At 39.4% G+C, this 25000-nt stretch overlaps 1 protein-coding gene across 1 annotated transcript in view; it reads left to right on the top strand.

Annotated features, from left to right (window-relative positions):
• LOC123508393 overlaps positions 1–25000 on the top strand; it is a 57812-nt gene that overhangs the window by 26462 nt on the left and 6350 nt on the right. Inside the window, exons 3-5 of the mRNA XM_045262114.1 lie at positions 689–828; positions 12241–12329; positions 24873–25000. The exon at positions 24873–25000 is cut by the window's right edge and continues 37 nt beyond it. Coding sequence (XP_045118049.1) covers positions 689–828; positions 12241–12329; positions 24873–25000 — 357 coding nt within the window. The remainder of the gene's footprint in view (positions 1–688; positions 829–12240; positions 12330–24872) is intronic.

The raw sequence follows: 25000 nt of genomic DNA, 5'->3' as shown, positions 1-25000 counted from the left end.
AGTTCTTAATATGTATGCATGTTGCTCATTATAAGTGTAATGTGTACTTTCATTAATACGTAATTTTGCGTAGATTGAGAAATCGCACCTACAAGATTATTGAAGCTGTTTTTATTTTTTGGACGAAATATAAGGTTATATATTAGTTATTTGTTTATGTAGAGTTTTTGCTATGGTTTTCTTAATAAAATTGACTTACTAACTGTTCTTCATGTTGCCCTGCGAGATACAGGTGTGGTCTACATATTGGATCTTCCCATACCATTGTCACTAAGTTTGCCGCCTATAGGCGTAATAATTTGTAAAACAGTAATAGATATTATAACTAAGAAAGTCAAAATTATTTGGGAGCCTTTTCCTGGTAATGGCGCAGTGAAATGTGATCGTGCTGTGGCATAGACACTGGAAAGTCCGGTATTATCAGAAGTTCACAAATGCGTCAGTTTATGTTACAGCATTTTTGAGTGTTACATCCTTAGAATATACAACTTTTCTTTAAAAATGTATGCTAAGATGTACACGTAAGAAATTACTGTCTATCTGATTGTTCTGTTTTGTCTATTACTATATGTAAGCATTTTTTTTTTTCTATTTTGGCGTTCAGTATCACAAAACAACAACAACGTATGGATAGAACATGCTATCTCTGCATTTTTTTTTACCACTAATTATTTTGTCTCTCCACTAGATATTATCAGGAGCAACAACTTCAGCCGCTAGTGATGAGAAACTGCGGGGGTACAAGCAACTCATCGATAGTTGGCAGCACCTCCAAGGATGGCGCCTTCTATCGTGCATCAAACATCGCTAAGTTTAACGAGGATTGGGGTAATAGTCACTGTTTTATCAGTAAATTTATAAGTTATAATGAATAACGCGTAGGCAGGTAGGCGGATTTCCTCTACTTACACTCAGAACTTTGCATCCGTCTCTCTATTTGTTCATACTATCCAAATATGCCTTCAAAACGATGGTATCCGAATGAAAACTTATTCATCTACCTATCTCCGTGTCATCCGCAAATATATTAAAATCTACTAATTCCATTATTCAAATTATTAATATATCTTATTTGAAATAATAAAGGCTTTAAAACTTATCCCTGTGGAACGCCACAAATTACTTGGCCAGACTCAAAAATTAGAAATGAGTTTTACAATCCTCGATTGCCTATCACTTAACCATGATCTTATCCAGCCTCTATCCCTCTATCCCTTTCTCAAGAACTTTTTTTTTTTTTTTTTTTTTTTTTTTGGTGTGTGTAAACGGGAGAAACGGCCAAGGTAAAAAAAAAAAAAAAAAAGCTGACTGAGAAGCTGGTCCCTAAACAAGTACAATATGTGATTAAAAAGGAGACGCCCATGATGATAAGAGTAATCAACTTTTTTTTTTGCTATTTTTTTCTTTTTATTGTTTATTTATTTTGCCTTAAGAATGCATGAATAGGTGTGTTTTTTTAACGTAAGATAGAGGACCGGGCAAGGGTAAAAAATGAAAAAAATAAAAAAAATAGATCCACTTGAGTGCTGGCTCTCTAAAAAGTGGAAAAGCGTCAGCCAAAATTGGCGACCAAATGTCTCGATACCTCCCTTTTAAAAGAAGACAAGTCGTAGGAAGTCGGAAATACAGATGCAAGGAGGGAGTTCCAGAGTTTACCAGTGAAAGGGATGAATGATTGAGAGTACTGGTTAACTCTTGCGTTAAAGAGTTGGACAGAATAGGAATGGGAGGAAGAAGAAAGCCTTGTGCAGCGAGGCCGCAGGAGGAAGGGAGGCATGCAGTTAGCAAGATCAGTAGAACAGTTTGCATGAAAATAGGGGTAAAAGATAAAAAGAGATGCAACATTTCGGCGGTGAGAAAGAGGCTGAAGATAGTTAGTGAGAGGAAGGGAGTTGATGAGACGAAAAGCTTTTGATTCCACCGTATCTAGTAAAACTGTGTGACTGGAACCTCCCCAAACATTCGAAGAGTACTCCATGCACGGTCGGATAAGGCCCTAATACAGAGTAAGCAGTTGGAGGGGCGAGAAAAAAATGGCGGAGACCCCTCAGAACACCTAACCTCATAGAAGCTGTTTTAGCAAGAGATGAGATGTGAAGTTTCCATTTAAGATTATGAGCAAAGAACAGACCGAGGATATTCATTCTGGAAGAAGAAGACAGTTAAGTGTCATTAAAGAAGAGGGGATAGTTGTCTGGAAAGTTGTGCTAAGTTGATAGATGGAGGAATTGAGTTTTTGAGGCATTGAAAAGATCTTAGAAAGATCGGAAGTCAGGCGTTCTGTGGCGTCCCTCCGTGATCTGTTGACTTCTTGAAGGGTTGGTCGTCTCTAAAAGGACATGCAAAGATGTAGGGTGGTGTCATCAGCGTAGGAGTGGATAGGGCAAGAAGTTTGGTTTAGAAGATCATTAATGAATAATAGAAAGAGAGTGAGTGACAGAACAGAACCTTGAGGAAGACCACTATTAATAGATTTAGAAGAACAGTGGCTGTCTACCACAGCAGCAATAGAACGGTCGGAAATTAAACTTAAAATTATTTTAAGTTGCAGAGGATGAAAGCCGTAGGGGGGCAGATTTGAAATCAAAGCTTTGTGCCAGACTCTATTAAAAAAAACTTTTGATATCTCTAACGCTACAGCAAAATTTTCACCGAAATCTTTAAAAGAGGATGACCAAAACTCAGTAAGGAAAGCCAGAAGATCACCAGTAGAGCGACCTTGACGGGAGCCACACTGGCGATAAGACAGAATATTGTGAAGTGACAGATGTATGAGAATCATCCTGTTCAGAATAGATAAAAAAAAAACTTTAGACAAAGAAGAGATTAAAGCTATAGGACGGAAGTTTGAGTGGTTAGAACGGTCACCCTTTTTAGGAACAGGCTAAAGTAGGCCAGCAAGAAGGAAAGGTAGAAGTAGATAGACAAAGTTGAAGGAGTTTGGCCAGGCAAAGTGCACGCACGGAAGCACTGTTTTTGAGAACAATATGAGATACCCCATCAGGACCATAAGCCTTCCAAGGGTTTAGGCCAGCGAGGACATGGAAAACATCATTACAAAGATGACATGAAATAGTCAGAGGGAGGAAGGCAAAGAGGGACAAGTCCAGAATCGTCCAAGGTGGAGTTGTGACCAAAGGTTTGAGAGAAGAGTTCAGCTTTAGAGAACATATGGCAGTGGTGCCATCAGGATGAAATAAAAGAGGGAAAGATGAAGAAGTAAGTTATATGAGATGTTTTTGGCTAGATGCCTGAAGTCTCGAAGGGAGTTTGAGTTTGAAAGTTTTTGACATTTTTCTATTTATGAAGGAGTGTTTGGCAAGTTAAAGAAGAGACTTGGCATGATTCCGGGCAGAGATATAAAGTACGTGAGATTCAGGAGATGGAAGACTCAAGTACCTAGTAAGTGTTGTGTGAAGAAAGAGAATAGTTATCTTTAAAGGGCAGGCTGTGACTGCCCCCATATGTTGAGACACAAAGGGAAACGTTCAGTGAGGTTACAGCTGGCTTTAACTAATGAGAAGTTCACAGCACCTCCTAAACCGGTATTATTTAGACCTCACTGGAAGTAATTATGGTTTCAGCCGGTCTGATACGGTTTCTTAAGAAACACTTTATCGAAATCAAGGTATATGATTAAACTATTACCATTATCTTTCGCTTCATAAAATTTACAATAAAACTCAACAATTTAGTAAGGGACGACTTTCCCTTTTTATAGTCATGTTGAGAGTGATTTATCAAGGCGTGTTTACCTACATTCTTCCATTTTTTTCGCCCTTATTTTTTTCTATTAATTAATCTAGAACTGAAATTAACCTGACAGATCTGTAATTAGACACTTGAGTTTTATATCCTTTCTTTAATATGGGTACAGCGTTGGTTTGCTTGCACATTATCGGTATCTCACCTGACTCTAATGACATCCTGAAGACCGATGCCAACAGCTGACTAACGACCTTGCATTCTTAAGGTCTCTCGGATAAATTTCATCAGGTCCTGGTGACGAACTTTTTTATTATCTATTTCAAGTTTCATAATCCATTTAAGATTAGGGACGCAACAAGATCGTACAACTTGCAGACACTATATATATATATATATATATATATATATATATATATATATATATATATATATATATATATATATATATATATATATATATATAGTGTATGTAGTTGATAAGGTGGTGGGCGTGGTATCGGGCACATGTCCACGACTAGGTTCAAATCACATCATGTATGTACCACCTTCACACTTTGCCATTTGTTGAGTATCATGTCACCATGATTCCCAGGTTCTAAGTTGTTACACCAAAGATGCCAAAGAAAGAGAGAGAGAGAGAGAGAGAGAGAGAGAGAGAGAGAGAGAGAGAGAGAGAGAGAGAGAGAGAGAGAGAGAGAGAGAGAGAGAGAGAGAGAGAGAGAGAGAGAGAGAGAGAGAGAGAGAGAGAGAGAGAGAGAGAGAGAGAGAGAGAGAGAGAGAGAGAGAGAGAGAGAGAGAGAGAGAGAGAGAGAGAGAGAGAGGTAAGGTGTAGGTTTGGCTAGTTTCAGTGGTAGTGTCGGTAGATAAGGATATGTTTTTTTTTTTTTTTAGACCGCATTGATCTAGTCCTACGATATTTGTAGTTTCAGATTCCATGATTGAGTAACTGGTGAGTGGAGTTTTCAAAAATCCTGAAAAAATGAAGCTGAAGAATCCTAGAAAGAAGGAAAGATCGTATTTAGAAAATGGGCATAGAAAACCTTATCTATTTATAACAGAAAGTTTTGTGCAGCGAGGCCGCAGTAGAAGGAGAGGCATACATTTAGTAAGAGATGCAACAATACGGTGGGGAAAATGTGTTTGAAGTCAGTCAGTCCAAGGAGAGCAATTGTCAAGATGAGAAAAACACAACAACTCTTGATTCCACCGTATCTAATGAAATTGTATGAATAGAAACCACCTACACATGAGAAGAGTACTACATACATGGCTGGATAAGTCCCTTCTACAGAGTAATTAGTTTAGAGGTATGGATGGATGGATTTGGCTTTAGGCGCCGCAACGGCGAAGGTCATTTGGCTCCGCAACTAAATGTTAATGAAGTAAAAAGGGCTTAAAAGAAAAATTATAAAATAACTTTAAGTAATTGAAAACAATAAAATTAAAGGTAACTAAAAAAGAAAAACAAACTACAATAAAATTAAATAAAACATTAAAATGCATACAATAAAATGAAATAAAAGTCACACCTTTGGGAGATGGCCAGCTTCTCCCAAAAACCTAAAAACGTCATGGCCCTGGGCCAGGCACTCTGGTCCAAGGACCTTTATGATATAATGGACACCGCTATCTCTACCGCTGTCGCGGTAGAGATAGCGGTGTCCATTATATCTTAAAGTCAAACTAGGGCTCTCGAGAACCAGGTGCCTGTCCTGGTTCCAGTGGCACCAACGACAGGTGCAGGTGTGATGGAGAGAAATACCAGGGGGAAGTTTCCTGTGTTTATTGTAGGAAATACAAGGTAATACTTGGTAGCTTGGGAGCAAGCGCGTGGAGGCTCGAGAAGTAACCGGTGACGAGAGACTTGTAGTCTGGCGGCTTGAATGAAGCTTGTAGCTTGCGTGATGATGCAGAATTACAATCTACACACTGGGGTGTGACTGTAGACAGTAGACTGTAGAGGTAGACTGGGTGTGCTTGACAGGAGGACCAGTCAAAGAAGGCAGGCAAGTAGGTTGCCAGGCGAGCGTGAGTCCGTCCCTTAAGCTGCGTTAGGGGCGACTGACTGCGTGGCGTCCCGTGGGGGCGCACTGCGCAGTAATACCCACGACCACAGTACATCTTTACGGTACACATTACATTAAGTAGTGTCCATCATATGCCGAACCGTAAGTGGCACCAGGCAGTCATCACAGTAAGGTTGATGGTCCCTGGTCAACAGGTACCTTTGTGTAAGGTACGTGTGACCTATGCGCAGTTGCGCCAATAAAGTCTGTAAACGGCGATCCCGGACATGGGTGTATGTCCACTGAGAGATAGTGGAAGTAGTGATCTCTCCCATTTTCGAGGTTCCGACCCCTGTTAGCCATCTCCTCTGCCAAATTGCTGCAACCGCCACGCGAATAGAATGAAATTCATCTCGAAACGGAACAGGGGCAGGAGAGTGAGCGCGACTTACTGTCTCTTTAGCCAGGCGATATACGTGTTCATCCCCGGGAACACCTACGTGACCAGGGACCCAACTAAACACAACACGATATCCTCTTCTGGTAAGTAAGTATAGCCACTCCAAGGCTGATAAAACCAATGGGTTAAGGGAGATAGTGGAAGAAAGAGCAGTAAGAGCACTGCAACAGTCACTAGAAATTATAAAAGACGAAACCGCGAGAGTAAAAATTATCTGTAAAGCTAGGATTATGGTAGACAGCTCCGCAATAAAGACGGATGCCACTGAAGGAAGACTACTAGACCGATAAAAAGAGGGGAAAACCACACTAAACCCAACGCCTGCGTCGGATTTGGAACCATCAGTAAAAACAGGGATGTCATCAGAATGGGTAGAAAAGTGTTCTGAAAACCGTGTGTAGGACAGATTAGGTGGAAAATTCTTTTTTCCATCCATGGCAGGAGGGCATAATGAGACAACAGGAAGCTGCCAAAAACCAACTCGTGGGAGCCGGAAAGAGTAGACAGGAGTGGGATCGATAGACAAGTCCATCATGAGGTTTGCCACTCGAAGGCCAAAAGGTTTAGATAGACTCGGTCGAGTGACATACGCCTGCGAACGCGAGTCCCGCAATATTGACAGACAAGGGACAGAATCAGGAAGACGGTGGGTGCGAAACCAACACCGGAGCATCGAAGACTGGCGCCGGAGGTCGAGCGGCCAGAAACCAGCATCCACTAATAGGCTAGGTATTGGAGATGTCCGAAATGCACCCGTAGCCAAGCGGACCCCAGCATGATGCACGGAGTCAAGCACGCGTAGACGTGCATCCGTTGCGGATGAGTAGATCTCACAGCCGTATTCCAGCTTGGGAAGTATAAGTGTACGGTGAAGAAACAACAAATTGTCCCTGCCCGCATCCCAAGAGGTGTGACTTAAAACCCGAAGAAGGGATAGTGCCGTCCTGCATGACGCTTTAAGAGAACTGAAATGGGGAACCCAAGTAAGACAGGTGTCAAACAATAGGCTAAGATATCGAGTCGCCTCCACACATGAGAGGCTAAATATAAATCGGGATTTGGATGGACGCCACGATTACGACAAAAATGCATGGACACGGTCTTTGGGGTGGAGAAACGAAAACCATTTATGTTGGCTCAACTGGACACCCGATTGATTGCCAGTTGAAGCTTGCGCTCAATCAGTGACATCCTAGCAGCACCAAGAAATACATAAATCATTAACATATAAGGAGCTGTGAACGCCATCTGGTAGAGTATCTATAACACCATTTATGGCGATTGCAAATAGTGTAACACTAAGAATACTTCCCTGTGGGACACCATCATCTAGAGCAATAGTCTCGGAGAGAACACTTCCCACTCGAACCCGTAAAAGACGTCTGGATAAAAACTGCTGGATAAAAATAGGAAGGTGGCCACAGAGACCAAAATTAAACAAGGAACGTAAAATCCCATGACACTAAGCTGTGTCGTAGGCCTTCTCCAGGTAAAAAAAAACAGTAACCTGGTGGTGGTGATTAGCAAAGGCCTCACAGGGATAAAAGAGCATCCGTAGTAGACCTCATCTTTCGGAAGCCATACTTTACCGATGACAAGTACTTCCCCCTCTCCAAGTACCACATGAGTCTTACATTTACCATCCTTTCTAACACTTTACAAATACAAGATGTCAAAGATATAGGACGGTAGTTCGTAGCCTGGAGATGATCTTTCCCATGCTTCGGAAATAAGATGGAAAGTCACCGGTATACCAAATCATATTATAGAGATTTAATAAAAAGTTAAAAGTACTGTCAAACATGTGGGACAAGAAGGCATAAGGAATATAATCTGGGCCAGGAGAAGAGTCCTGACACTGGGACAAGCGGTCTGCAACTCAGAGACAGAGAAGGGGACATTATAAAACTCCCCTCCAGTGCAAGAAAAGTTGATGCTGAGAGATTCCATTCTTTGGCGGTGGCGTGCGCCTAGGGCTGCAGGATCCTTCTAGGAGACGCTGAGAAAGTGTTCAACAAACAGAATTGCGACAGTCTTAGGATCTGTCACCGTTTGCCCAGCAGACAACAAGACTGGCGGGGAAGGCGCAGGATACTTCCCAGCAATTCGGCGGACTTCATTGAAGACATCCGTAAGAGGGGTACGGACGTTAATAAAAGAGACATAGGCTTTCGAAGAGGCTCTATGTGCCTCTTTCAAAACGCGACGGGCTCGAGCACGGCAGCGGGGAAAAGCGTCAAAATCCTGCGGGTCCCCACGCCAAAGACGAGAGAGCTGCCCGTTTGTCTTTCACAGCGTTTGTGCATGCTGCGTTCCACCAAGGAACGGGACGCTTAGTAAAGCGACCGGACGTCCTAGGGATTGTCTGAAGCGCTGCTGAATATAAAAAATCTGTAAAATAATCGACAGCCTCAGCACAAGTAGAAAAGTCAGCCAACGGACGGATAAAAGAGCTAAGGTCTGTGAATCGCGGCCAATCTGCCTTGTCTAAAACCCAGCGTGGGGACCGGGACTGTGGCTCAGAGTTCACAGATTCTAATAAAAAAGGAAAGTGGCCACTATTTAGTAGGACCCGCCAATTAAAATCAAGGAAAGAATTAGATATACACAGAGAAAGATCGATAGCTGTAAAAGTCCCAGTAGGACTGTGGAAATGTGTAACATCCCCAGAATTTAAAATCTCCAATCGCTCATCCTCAATGAAAGAACCGATTAAAACCCCACGAGGATTACTAGCACCTTCATCCCAGAATGGGTGACGGCCGTTAAAATCTCCCAACAAGAGGAAACGTGGAGTCAGCTGACGCACCAGGCCGTCAAGCTCACCCCTGGAGACAGGAACCCGAGGAGGGAGATATAAACTGCAAATAGTGTAGGATCGTGCCATAAAAACCTTAATAGCAACCACCTGTAGGGGAAGGTTGAGTTGCAAGGGGACAACAGGTATGTCTTGACTGACTTGGTTAGCTGTGCCACCGTAATGTCCCTTTTCGGGCAAAGGAGTGCTAAAAAAAAGGCACGATAGCTAGGAGGACTAGAATAAGTATTATCACCAAGCATATTCTCTTTTAGAGCAACACAGGCTGGAGAGAACTCCGACAGTAAAGTTCGGAGTTGAAAAGCTCGGAGTTCCCCCCACGAGGCGCGAAGGCCTCTACAGTTCCACTGTAGAAGCTTGAAGATGACTATTTAGGTGCAGTGGACGGGCGAGCCTTTTGAAGGGGCTGCCCGTGACTCACCACACTAGAAATAATGAACCGACGAGAAGACACCGGGAGTTGTGATGTGCCGGGTCGTTGGACCGCTGCCTTTCGGCCTACCAGTGAGTGATGCGAACCATCATCACTTCTACCGGACATCGGAGGACGATTGTCAGGCTGGACTGCACTTTTCGAAACAGTGGGTCCACGAGGGACGGCTGTGACAATATTATCGGACGTCTCCATGCTAAGACCATCCTCATCACAAGAAGCCCGATCTGAGACGTAGGGCATCACAGAAGGCTGGATAGAAACTACTGGAGCTACCATTGCAGAGTGGTCCCTAGAGGACTCAGGATCATGTGCACCAGGAGAAGCCTTAGTTTGATTAGGGTGAGTTAAATCTATCGACTCCGCAGAGCCGCGGTGCCGTTTGGTCAGGCCCTTCATAGGCTTTGGCAATACAAGGGGCAAATGGACTTCAACTACATGGGTTACTTGGTCGAGTCCGGATTATTCTCGTCGTTTCTTTTAGGTGACTCGACTGAGTCGTCGGACAAAAGGGCAAACCTATTAGCCAAACAAACAGGACCACCAGCCCCAACAGAACGAGAGGTAGCAGGAGGAGTTGTCTTCGGACCGGCAGACTCAGCTGAAGAGCGAGCGGCCAATGAAGCATAAGATATCGCACCAGTACCGTCCTTCTGGCGGTAAAGGAGTTCACGGCGGGTGCTACCAAGGCTGACGAACTGACTGTTAGCAAGCTGTAAAATATCCTGCTCCAGGCGATATCTTGGGCATTGCCTGGAACGTACCTGGTGAGCATCATGGCAATGGAAACAATAAGCAGCAGCATTGCAATGCTCATCACAATGTGAATCTAGTGCTGAGCAATTACCACATCGAGAAGCTTCCTTGCAGGAGCTTTTACCGTGACCGTACCCATAGCATGAGAAACACTAAAGAAGGCGAGAAACAAAACGCATCACCGTAAGATTGATAGGACCGATATGAACACGGTCTGGAAGGGTGGAACCAAAGAAGGTGAGAAGGACCATGTTGGAAGAATTCCTCATCTTTGTCACCTTTTAGACTGAGCTAGGACACATATCCAGTATTTCCTCATCAGGATATTCATAAAGATCCTAACTGTACACACAATCTTTACTATAATTAAAGTTGGGATGGGTCTTTACGGTTTCAAACATGCTGTCATTAGGGCATGGGAGATGTTGCAACATCCTCGCTTGCGTAATATCTTTAGCTCGCACGAGCACCCCTTTACCGTACTTCTTCAGATTCCCCTCAGGAATCGTGCCGATCTCTTTGATCAGGTAAAGGGAAGCGTGGATGAAATTCCTGCACCCATTTCTGTAGTACGCCACAAACCAACGTGGAGGCGGGATCTGGCGGACTTCTGGAACTGAATTCTCTAGATAGTTTTCAAAAACATTTGGGATATAATCCATTTCACTGTCTGAAATATTACGTGATTGGAAAAATTAAGTTTTAAAGCCAGAGCCGGCAAGGGGCAGAGATGCTACATGTTCATAAGCCAAACGGGCTTCATCACATGACATAAACATCACATAGCAGCGGTTAGAATGAAAGTCCTTATCATAAACAAGTCGAATGCGAACAACCGTGCCATACGCCTTGAGAAGTGAGTGCAAGGCGTGATAGGAAAAGGATGGATTAACATTTGCCATCAAAAGGGAGTCAAATGCAGCAGAAATACGTCCCTCAGAAGAACTCCCAGAACAGGAGACTGCTGTGGGAGGCCCTTGTGGAGGGGGAATCCACCTTCCTACTCATACCTGAAGATGACGTCTCGCGGGCCAGGTCATCCACCTCACGAGAACCTGAAAGTTTTTATATTAGAATAGATTGAGAGACTAGACTAAAAAGAAATTAAATCTATAGGACGGTAGTTTGGGGACTACAACTACCACTTTCTTTATTAACAGGTCAGCAAAAAAAAAAAAAAAAAAAAAAAAAGGTTGATGGCTGAATTTGTGAGAGTTCTTTTATCCGGTTGTTTTGATTTAAGCTTTGTTTATATATATATATATATATATATATATATATATATATATATATATATATATATATATATATATATATATATATATATATATATATATATATATATATATAAAAGGTTGATGGACGGATTTGTGAGAGTTTTTATACGGTTGTTTTGGTTTAAGCTTTATATATATATATATATATATATATATATATATATATATATATATATATATATATATATATATATATATATATATATATATATATATAAAATTTTCTCTTATTTTTTTTTATAGTTTTTTCAGTGTTCATTAGCTTTTATAAGGAAAACCTTTTTTTTTTTTTACTTTTTACAGATGACAAGATAATTAAAATTTACTTTTACTAAATTTTTATCGATCAGGCAGGTTGGATAGGTGTTCGTGCTAGGGCTAGGGTGTACTAGGAATTTTCATTGTCCAGGACCTCATCGTCCCAGAGATCTTTGAAAGGTTAAGCCGTTTCTCTCACTCACCCTTTGCAAGGGTTTTAGTGTCTGAAAATGGGATTACGTTTGTTACGAAACGTCACAAGTGTTTGAATAGAAAACATTTTATTGTAGGTTTTTCTTTAACCTCATTGTTTTACTCACTGGCGGATATACAATCTTTAAAGTTCGTAAATCAATAAATAAGTAGATAAAAAATAAATAAATAAAAAAAAAATAATAAATAAATAATATAAATATATATATATATATATATATATATATATATATATATATATATATATATATATATATATATATATATATATATATATATATACACTTTTTTCTTTTTTCTTTCTTTTTTAGGAAAAAAGGTTTGCCCTCTGCAGGATCTTCATGACTTGACCAACTTCTTTGAATATATATATACGTCAATTGTTCCTTGTGATTACAAGGTATGTATAGCTAGTGTAACTAAAGTGAAAATATGTACAGTTGCTCTTCATCTAAAATAAGCTCACACACACACACACACACACATATATATATATATATATATATATATATATATATATATATATATATATATATATATATATATATATATATATATATATATATATATATATATATATGTGTGTGTGTGTGTGTGTGTGTGTGTGTGTGTGTGTGTGTGTGTGTGTGTGTGTGTGTGTATTTACCTAGTTGTAGTTTTACAGGGCCTGGGCTTTATGCTCGTGTGGTCCCGTCTCCATATCTACACTTATCCAATTTTTCTTTAAAACTATGTATACTCTTTGCTGACACCACTTCCTCACTCAAACTGTTCCAAGTCTCAACACATCTTTGCGGGAAACAAATTTTTTTAACATCTCTCAGACATCGTCCCTTCCTTAGTTTCTTACTATGCGACCTTGTGCTTCTAAAGTTATATTCTTCTCTCAGGATCAGTTTCTCATTATCCACTTCATCCATTCCGTTAATCAATTTATAAACTTGTATCAGATCTCCTCTCTTTCTTCTCTGCTCCAAGGTTGGTAGATCCATAGCCTTTAATCTCTCCTTATATGTCATCCCTTTAAATTCTGGAACCATTCTTGTAGCCATTTTTTGTAGTCTCTTCTTATGTGTTTCTTTTTATGGGGAGTCCACACAACTCCTGCATATTCCAATCTAGGTCTTATTTTAGTACTTATCAATTGCTTCATCATTTCCTTGTCCATATAGTGAAATGCTACTCCAATATTCCTTAGCAAATTATACGTCTCTCTCACAATTCTATCAAATATGGCTTACCGGTTGATTATTTTCTTCCATTGTCACTCCCAAGTCCTTTTCCTTTTTTACTTTTTCTAGTTCTACTACATCTCCCATCTTATAGATTCCCACTGGTCGTCTTTCACTTTTTCCTATTTTCATGACATGGCTTTTGTCCACATTGAATTCCATCTCCCATTTTTTGCTCCATTTCCAGATCTTGTTTAAGTCTTCCTGTAGTATTTCACAATCCTCTTTTTGTTTAATGACTCTGCACAGTTTCGCATCTTCCGCAAACAGATTTATGTAGCTGTTCATTCCCTCTGGCATGTAATTTATATATACGAGAAAAAGTATTGGAGCCAATAGTGACCCCTGTGGCACTCCGCTGTCTAATGTTCTCCACTTGGACTTCATATCTTTAACTATCGTCCTTATTTCTCTCCCCCTTAAGTAATTCTTCATCCATCTCAATGTGCTTCCTTTTAAGCCACCCTTCTCCTCTAACTTCCATAGTAATCTTTCACGTGGCACTTTATCAAACGCCTTTTTTAGATCTAAATAAATACAGTCAACCCATCCCTCTCTCTCTTGTACTTTATCAACTATTCTAGAGTAGAAACTCAATAAATTTGTTACACATGACCGACCTTTTCTAAAACCAAATTGGCTATTTGATAATAATTTGTTGTCTTCAAGAAACTCAATCCATTGCTTCTTTATTACTTTTTCACACATCTTGCATATTACACTAGTTAGTGATACCGGTCTGTAATTTAAAGGTTCTTTCTTCCTTCCGCTCTTATATATGGGAACCACCTCAGCTCTTTTCCACTCCACTGGCATTGTTCCATTTTCAATTGAGCATTTTATGATGTTGTATATTGGACTTGCTATTTCTTCCCTACATTCTTTCAGTATTCTTCCTGAGACTTCATCCGGTCCCATTGCCTTTTTCTCATCTAGTTTCGTCATCAACTTTTTTTTTATTTCAAGCTTGGTTACTTTAATCTCTTTCATATAGACAGTCTCTCTATTACCCTGTGGTCTTTCAAATTTGGATTCCTTAGTAAAGACCTCATGAAATTTATTATTTAACAGTTCTGCCATGCTTTTTGGGTCTTCCACCATTCCATTTTTTTCCTTTTAACCTTTCTATTCTTTCTTTTTGTCTTATTTTTCCATTTATGAATCTTTAGAACAATTTTGGTTGTTCCTTACATTTTTCGACAATGTCCTTTACATAGTTCCTTTCTTCTTCCTTTCTCACCTTAGCATATTCATTTCTTGCTGTTTTGAAGTTTTCCTTATTTTCTGGATTTCTGTTTCTTCTCCACCTTTTCCATGCTCCATCTCGTTTCTCCTTTGCCCTAGCACATCTTGCATTAAACCAATCTTTCTTTCCTTCTTCTTTAGGTCTATATTTCGGGACATATTCCCTGACCCCAGTTTTGTATATTTCCAAAAATAAGTTATATTTCTCTTGAACCGGTAATGAGTTTTCTATCTCCTCCCAGTTTACGTTTTTAAAATAGGTCTTGAGATTCTCAATATCAGCCTTTCTGTAATTTAATCGGTCTTCTTTGTATGATTCATCTCTATCTTCCTTTCCTTCTTCTATATCCATTTCTAATATTACATGGTCACTCTTTCCCAATGGGCACTTGTATCTTATATCATCGTTAATTGGTATATCCCTTGTATCATATGGGTAGAGTAAACACCAGAGTACCGCAGCCCTTGTATTTTCAAATCAGACTTCGATCTGTAAGCAACACTTAAATAAATAACACATACCCACGAACACTACATAATGTCTGCGATTAACATTGGCCACAATTCACATCCCAATCCGAAAATAGATCCATAGGCACCATAGTGAACATCAACCAACACTAGAAAAAATAGAGAAATGACAATCATAACATAACATAACATTACGAACCAAACACTGCATGAACAAATACTCACAACACTGGCTCCTCTCGTGAATGTCTAATATTTAGCATGAACAACCATGCAGACCACCAGCTGGCCCAGCCGCCCCCAACATACACAATACAAATCCCGGAATTACAGAAGTACAATTATCACAACGTGATACACTCCCCCCCACCATGAAGACAACCTTACAATAAATCACAGCCTTTGTACGGATTACAAGACGTTACAAAACAACTAAGTTACATGAGTACCACCTAACTTAGACTATATAGATTTAATGTTCATTGATGCTGTTCCTCTATCGGCAATAACACCACAATCCTATGCACAGAACGATACATAACTTTATCCTTTATCCCACTGTAGTTATTACCTGCTTTTAATGCTTTATACCTTAGTTTCACAGTTCTCACAATATTATCGCGGCCAACCACAGTGTCCATCACTTGAGCTAATTTCCATATTCCTCTGACTGTATTAGGGTCTTGGACCAACACGATGTCTCCGATCTGGACGTTCCTCTTCAATTTGTGCCACTTTGACTGCACGAGTAATGTAGGAAAATAGTCCCTCTGCCACTTTCTCCAAAATCCATCGACCAGCTCTGTAATAAATTTCAGTTTGTGTTTATGGTCATCCTTTACATCAAATTTTCCACTAGGAACTCTCACGCTAGCCCTGCCGAGCAGTAATTCATTGGGACAGAGGTAAGTGCCAAGATCAAGGCAGTCACCTGGCTTGATACCTATGGGTCTTTCATTCATCAAGTTTGCGATTTCGTAAAATGTGGTCTGCAGCTCACCGAACGTCAGAACAGATTCTCCAATTACACACGTCAACCCTTTCTTTACGAGTCGAATCAAGGATTCACACGATCCATTATACCACGGTGCACCAGCCGCCTTGTTAAAGTGCCAGCTTGTTCCTTCCACCGTTCCGAATCTCAGAATTTCTTTCATGTTCCATTCTTTGACCACATTCTCCAGTACTTTATTTGCTGCCACAAACTGGGTCCCATTGTCTGAATGAATGGAACGAGGGAATCCCCTTATACTTATAAATCTTCGTAGAGAAGCCAGAAAATCTGCTGTGCTGTATCCCGCTTTCCCACGCGTTCGGCGCTTCACAGCATCTCTAATGACAAACAGTCCAAATAAATCCAGCATTGCTTCTCCACAAATCATTGATTTCATCATGATCTTTGCTCTCAAGGTTATTGGCAATATCAAACCAATCGGATCGTAAATACAGGATATCTGGCTCAGTACCATTCGGCGAGTTAGGGTCGAGGGAAAGTTGATTCTACACTCCTCTCTGTTCATGTCTGGCTCACTTCTTATTTTCCTCACTCTTGTAGAGAAATTTATTCTGATTTTGTAGGAAAATTTATCCTTTCGAGGGTCCCACTTGAGTCCAAGTACCTTTTCTTCCTCCTGTTTCACAATATTTACATCCTTGTGATCTATGTTACCACTGACAATCCAATGTTTGATCTTGAATCTGCCTTGCTTTAGAACCTTCTCAATATCCTTCATATCCTTTATAGCCTTATCCTCACTGTTACTTGAGAAGAGTATGTCATCGACATAGGAGTTCCTTGATATTATTTTGTGGAAATTCACTTTCATACATCTCTGTAGTTTTCCTCATAGCTAATGTGGCGATGGCTCCACTGCATCTATCTCCAAACGTAACCGAAGTCAGAGCATAGTGATCTGGTTCCCTCATGGTATCCATGTCACGCCACACGAATCTGTGTGTGTGCTGCTCCAGCTCTTCTAGCTTAACTGCATGATACATCTTCGAAACGTCTCCCATCGATGCTATGCGCTCCTGTCTGAATCTGAATAATACTCCGCAGAGACTGTTGATTACATCTGGTCCTTTAGCCCACCAATCGTTAATGCATTGCCCCATGTATTTAGCTGATGCATTAAACACTATTCGGAGCGGAGTAGATGATGAGCTTGGCTTGAGTACTTCATGATGTGGGAGATAGTGGATTGGACCATCATACGATTGCATTTCTCCCACACTGATTTTCCGGACAACCTCCCTGTCCTTCATGTCGTCTATCTTGTCCTGGTATCTTTGCGTGTACTCAGTGCCCAATTTCTTGAGTCTGACCTCAAGAGATTTCATTCTGGCGATTGCGACTTTCACGTTATTCCTTAACTTTCCAGGGTCGTTGATCCAAGGATAACTAGATACCCATTCTTTCCTTTCTGCATCATATCTCAATCCCTTTTCAATTAGTTCTAATTCCCTCTCTTCTTTTATGCTATGTTCTGATTCAGGACAGTTCCTGCACAAGCACTTAGGACATTTAGGATTGCATTCCGTGCCAACATTCTCCAGTGTAAAGAATTTGTTGAGCTTTCCACTAAGATCGAATCTGGATTCAGTCATAATGTCATTTACCTGACGGCCAACTGCTACGTGATTGGCCTTCATAGTGATGTGTCTTAATTTGTGTCCAGTGTAATCATCACAATGTAAGCCCCGCACACAATATCCAAAGGAATTTTTCAATAGGTGCAGCTTCCCTTGAGTTTGCAGCACCTCTGGCAATAGTTCACAATGATCAATTCCAAGTAGAATGTCTACGGGCCCCTCTGGTCGCCTTATGTCATTAGCGGTGATGCCACTGAAGCGGGTGGCAACGTCAGACATGTCAAGGTTCCTTATTTCAGTAGAGATTTTCTCAATCCCTATGGCTATTATCTCCACAAGGTTTCCATGTTTATCCTCCAACTTGACCGTATATTCCTTTGTGGAGAAAGTGTCCCGGTCATTTCCAACCTTTATCATCGTCACGGTGATGTCATTTCTTTTAATTCCAAGCTCTCGAGCTCTCTCGTGTCTAATGAGAGCAATGTCAGATCCTGAATCGTACAAGATATATATGGGATGCCCCTTGCAACTTGCTGTACCTACTGCCAGCAAAGCCGCATTGCCATTATAACTACCGATATTGAAAACATTGCCATTGTTGTTTTGATTCCAAGCATCGTGTATCAGTGGGTGGCGGTGTCTCAAGCATGTTCTTTGTCCTATTTTAACATTACATTGTACGCCTGAAGTACAGCTGCGAGCCATGTGGTTACCGCTCAGACATTTGAAGCATATTCCTCTAGCTCTCACAGCTTCAAGCTTGGATTCGTTGTCAAACGACTTAAATCTCTCACACTCATATATACTGTGCCCATCAATGTCATGCAACCAGCATTTTTTACCACCGGGTGGGGTGCCCTGGTGATATTTTCTCATTGTTTCAGTAAGATTTATAAGGTGTCTCTCGAATTCTTTGTTCTTGTTTTCCTGTATTATCTGAAGATTTCTTATAGCTCCTATCACACCCTGATCCTCAACATTCTCAGATACTCCCATCATGTTGACACTTCGCACCACACTGCTTCTAACACTCGAATCCATGTATTCTAGTGTTTGTTTCTCCTTTAATAAAAACTCTAACAACTCTGGGAATAAATCAGCACTGGATAACTCACGGGATTTCACAACCCATTCTCTTTTTTGTAAGGAAGGCATGATTTTTTCCACCATGCTTACGACGTACGCAGTGTTCATCTCAGATTGCAGATTAACTCTCTTTAGGTCACACCAGCACTGTTCCACTTTACCGACCATTTTAATAAATCCCTTACTGTCCCCCTCATGCACCGGTTTCAGGGTCCTTAATTCACTAATTACACTGTCAACTATTTTCCTCGAATCACCATAATGATCATCAAGCCTCTCGAACATGGCAGCATAATTGTTTTCACATCCTGCTACACATTTGAGCGCATCCCCAGTAAGACACTGCTTCAAGGCAAAAGGGTCCTTTCCATAATGATCTTTGAATACCGGGTAATCTCTTAAATCTCCGAAGAATTGAGGGGGCTCTAGAGCCTTGACCTTAACCTTCATTCTATTCTCATTAGCCTTACACTTATCAGATCTGTGAACTTTGCTTAAACATGCCTTCACCTCCCTTTCGATAGTTAAAATGTAAGATTATGCCTCCTTTATCTGTTCATCATCACATGACTGCACCATATATTCACTATTAATCGACTCTAATGTTTCAAAGGCATCGTTCACTTCCTTGTACACATCCTTCAACATTTCTGGTGGATCTCCTCCATCAACACAATTTGTAAATAAGGTCAACTTACGAGTTACCTTGCCTTTCGCAATTGCACGTTGCTTGCGTATCTCCCCTGCCGCATCCAGCTTCGACCCTTCCTTTGAGGTGTTCATGGTGTCGGATAGAGGTTGTTATCGAAGTATCATATGGGTAGAGTAAACACCAGAGTACCGTAGCCCTTGTATTTCCAAATCAGACTTCGATCTGTAAGCAACACTTAAATAAATAACACATACCCACGAACACTACATAATGTCTGCGATTAACATTGGCCACAATTCACATCCCAATCCGAAAATAGATCTATAGGCACCATAGTGAACATCAACCAACACTAAAAAAAATAGGGAAATGACAATCATAACCGGTACAATACCAAACAATTCACATAACATTACGAACCAAACACTGCATGAACAAATACTCACAACACTGGCTCCTCTCGTGAATGTCTACCCATAATATTTAGCATGAACAACCATGCAGACCACCAGCTGGCCCAGCCGCCCCCAACATACACAATACAAATCCCGGAATTACAGAAGTACAATTATCACAACGTGATACACCTTGTAAAAACTAGGTCTAATCTTGCCGGCTCATCGTTTCCTCTGAATCTTGTGTTTTCCTTTACTCTTTGGACCATCAAATTATCTATCATTAGGTTCAGGAATCTATCTCCCCAGGCATTTTCCCCCATACCACTTTCATAATTTTCCCACTCTACCTTCTTACAGTTGAAATCTCCTACCAATATCACTTTTCTCCTTTCCTTAATAATTCTTGTAAGACTCCTTATTGTGTCATCTATCATGTCTCTATATTCTTAGTTAGTCCATGAGTTTGTTTTTGGTGGCACATATGTTCCAATGATTGTTAACTCCTTTTTATTAATATGTATCTTAACATACAGTATTTCTGATTTTCCTTCCACAAACTCCACTTGATTTACCACTATCTCCTTCCTTAACATCATCATGACTCCTCCTCCTCCTTTACCCACTCTGTCTTTCCTCCATATATTATACCTTTTATCTATGTCTATTTTTATTGCCTCATTTAACTTTGTTTCCACGAGGCATACAATATCTGGTTCTTCTTTCTTTATGTTTTTTTTTTTTTTTTTTTTTTTTTTTACATTACAAGGGCACTGGCCAAGGGCAAACACAGTGTTGGAAAAAAAAAAAAATCCCGCTGGTTGCCAGGCCCTGTTAAAAGAAAAGTAGAAAGAGAAAAAACAGAAAAATCTAAAAGGAGGGTCCAGTTAACGTAAGAGGTGTCTTGACACTCCTCTTTTGAAAGAGTTTAAGTCATAGGCAGGTGGAAATACAGATCTCTTAATTCTAATTTAATAGATAAAATCCCATCTATGTTTGTATACATCATTTTTAATCTCTTGTTCTTATCATTTTTAGTTAAACTTCCTTCATTTTTTTTCTCTTCTTTCTCTTTTATATACCATTTCCTTATCCTGTCTCCTATAATTCTCCAAAAAAAATGCCTTCTTCTCTTCCTCTGACCTTTCATTATTTTTTTCTCTTGCTTCTGCCACCAGTTCATTGTGTCTCTTCCTTTCCTCCTCGTTTCTATTTTCCTTTATATATGTATATGTGTGTGTGTGTATATATATATATATATATATATATATATATATATATATATATATATATATATATATATATATATATATATATATATATATATATATATATATATATATATATATATATATATATATATATATATATATATATATATATATATATATATATATATATATATATATATATATATATATTTTTTTTTTTTTTTTTTTTTACGGTAAGGCCTATAACGCCTGTAGGCACACTTGAAGAGTGTTTGGGAAGCGCTGTTCAGCTTCCGCCCATTAGTGGCGCAGGCTATTTTATTTATAGTGGTACCCATATTAGGGCCCATATCACCACCCAAGCTCATCTTGAGTGTAACCACCTAGAACCTGGTTATCATGGTGACATGTAGGTAACTTTAAACCACTCGACAAATGGCAAAGTGTTTTAAGGCTGTACGTGGTGGGATTCTAACCTACGCGTGGACGTCTGCCCGATCCCACGCTCACCACCTTATCCACTACGCCACCGCCTCCTATATATATATATATATATATATATATATATATATATATATATATATATATATATATATATATATATATATATATATATATATATATATATATATATATATATATATATATATATATATATATATATATATATATATATATATATATATATATATATATATATATATATATATATATATATATATATATAACTTTGCAACCTTCTGTTTCTCTGAGTTTTGTTTTTCTATATAGTACTTCTTCTGCTGCTGCTTGTGATTTTAGTAATATCTTAATTGGTCTCACTGTTCCTTCTTGATATGGTCCTGCCTCAATGGTAAAACTGAATGCCCCCTAACTCTATCGTAACTCCACTATCAACTCTTAAATCAGACGTGCCCTAACACACTGTTCATCGTGGAACAACACTCACCGTGAATTGGAACGTATCACACAAGTACTTATTAATAACGGATACAAAAAAACAGGTCAAAACCGCGATCAATAATGCTATAAATATATATTGCACTAAGAAGGAATTAGAGAAAGAGGACAAGATACTATTTTACAACAAAAACATCATGTCCACAGAATACAAGAAAGATGAATGCGTCATCAAAGACATTATACAACACCACTTCAAGCCTACAAACGAAGAACACACTATTTCACTCATTATATACTACAACACCAAGAAAACATTACACCTGCTGATAAAGAAAAGAACAACTACAAAGAAACCCCTCCTCCCTACCAAGAAGACCACGTCATTTACAAATACACCTGCAAAATTGAGGACTGTGGACCTGAAACTTATATTAGAATGACACGAAAAACTTTGTCGAAGAGACTCACTTGATACATACAGAATGGAATGATAAAAAAACACTACACCACGTCACATAAAACCAACGCTACAAGGAAACACCTGCAAGAAAATACTACCATCATTGACTGTAAGAGACCTATGCCGCCTCCTATTCCTGGTATCATTATACATAGCACAAGAAAAAACAACTATGAACCTACAAACACAAGATTATTTTTTCTATGTAAGAGGAAGAGCTGCCAAAAAAAATTAAAAAAGGCCCACTGCAATTTCATATTAAAATAAAAATTTAAATAAATAAAAATCGAAAGAATTAGTCAAAAAAACTACAACATATATCTTGACACCTCTTTCTTAAAAGAAGTTAAGTCATATGAAGATTAAAGTACAGAAGCAGGTAGGAAGCTGCAAAATTTACCAGTGAAAGGTATAAGTGATTGAGAGTACTGGTTAACCCTTGAATTAAACGGTTGGACAGAATAGGGATGAGAGGAAAAAGAAAGCCTTGTGCAGCGAGGCCGCATGATGAGGAGAAGCATGCAGTTAACATGATCAGTAGAACTGTTTGCCTTGAAATAGCGATAAAAGATAGAAAGAGATGCAACATTTCGGCCCTGAGAAAGCGGCTGAAGACAGTCAGTCAGAGAGGGGATTTGATGTGACGAAAAGCTTTTTATTCTATCCTATACAATAAAGTTTTATGAGTAGAATCCCCCCCAAAAAAACATGCGAAAAATACTCCAAAAAAGGACAAGTAAGGCAATTGTACAGAGTGTGCCAGTTAGATAAATAACTGTACCTTTTGTGGTAACCTCTCTATCACGTATAGCACGAGAACAGGCTGTGTTAAACCAAGGTTTAGAAGCTTTAGGTTTAGAAAAAGAATGAAGAATGTACGCCTCTATGTCAGACACTATCACCTCCGTTATGGGTTTAGCACACAAAGATGGTTCCCCTCATAAAGAAGATTGTGATCGTAGAACCCCAACGGAGAAGATAGAGTAACAACATAGGCTTAATGATTAGAGGTAAGTAAAAGATTAAGACTGTTGGGCGTATCTCCATGACGGTCAGGGATACGGATAGGGTGTTGAACTAGTTTTTCTTGGTTATGGAGGATAGTTCACCAGGGTGGTCATTGAAGGGAGAGGAAAGCCAAAGCTCCTGGTGAACATTTCCAAGGGTGGGAATCTCCGCGAAAGGTAGAGGGTCAGAATGTGTTCCACTTTGGAGGATAATTAGCCAAAGAATTTACTACAATCAGAGGAGTTAGAGAAGAGACAGAAAGCACAGAAAAATTTAGTTAGAGAGTGACTATTGAATCGAAGCCAGATAGTGGAAAACTCGGAATAGCGTGGGCATGATAACAAGTTAAGTCGTTATGCACATAGACGCAACATCCAGCTTTAGAAAGAAAATGAGAATAGAGAAAGTAGGAGGGAAAAGAGAAGGGTCTATTGTCAGTTACCTCAGAAAGCAGTGTTTCGGTGAGGAAAAGAAGATGAGGTTTAGGAGAGGAGAGGTGGTGTTCCACAGATTGAAAATTATATCTAAGACTACACATGTTATATTAGTTAATGAAGAAAATTTTGGTTGCCAACGAGAGTAGTTCGACCTGGGGACATTTCTGGTCCCCTCCCCAGAAGCTGAGTCCAAAGCTGGATTTGGAGTCGCCATTTTTTCATATTGGATTTTTAAGTGAAGGGTGTGTATGTGTGGTAAGTGCATATAGTTTTATGAGAAGTATGAAAATTGTCTTTAAAGGGCACACATAAAGGTTGTGAGACATAAAGGGAAACGTTCAAAGAGATCGCAACTAGCTTTAAAAAGAGTTCACTGCATCCCCTGAACTAGTGCCATTAGACATCACTGGGAGTAAATTTTCGTTTCGGTAGGTGTCTACTACCTACTTTTTCTAACCTACCAAATATTGCCTACAGAAAAAAGAAAACCAACGTGACTCGTCACCACAACGAACTCCCCACTCACAACACAGAACCTCAGCCAGTCACACCGCTACTTCCACTGCAACAGACCACACAGAGAGCCAACCAATGAGGTTGCGCAAAATTACAGCTATCTTCTATCTGATCCACTGACAGGATAAATAAGCAACGCTAGCCATTCTTCACACATTTTGTCAGAAATTGTTCCTGATGAGCAACGAAACGACGCTACAAACTCTATTTTTGGACAGCTCATCAGGGCTCTTACTTTTGAGAAGAAACAATTAATTAGACAAATAGTAAAGATAGAACAAAAACTTAATAATGTTGAAGTTGCTCATACCATTAACATCCTCCGTAAGGGAGAAAATTTATTCCCAGATTATACAAGCATATATATGTATATATATATATATATATATATATATATATATATATATATATATATATATATATATATATATATATATATATATATATATATATATCAAGCTTACTCTATACTTCTAAGTCTATGTATGCTGTACATATTTCCTTTTCTTTTCTGCTTTCCTTATCTACATATTAATTCGTTAATCTTTGGTGTTAATAAAGTCAGTACATTCACTTAAGGGCATTCATACAAAATTTAAAACATGCTAACGGCTATGTTACATGCATTTCCACACAGTTGTCCACTATCAACATAGCAGCATCCCACTGATGATCATCACTAGACCACTAATAAGCCAAATTTACTAGTTTCAAATATTAACAATTTTCCATCAGATGATGTTGGGAGGACGTCTGCTTGGTAAGTCTTCAAAAATGGACGGAGACAAATGGGTGTGCATGGACAAGCAATTCAATATTTCTCCAAGGAATTGTTTGATATTCTCCTTTGGAGTCGGTGCTGA

The sequence above is a fragment of the Portunus trituberculatus genome, chromosome 3, assembly GCF_017591435.1.
Source record: "Portunus trituberculatus isolate SZX2019 chromosome 3, ASM1759143v1, whole genome shotgun sequence".
NCBI lineage: Eukaryota > Metazoa > Arthropoda > Malacostraca > Decapoda > Portunidae > Portunus > Portunus trituberculatus.
This window is presented reverse-complemented; position numbering and strand designations above follow the sequence as displayed.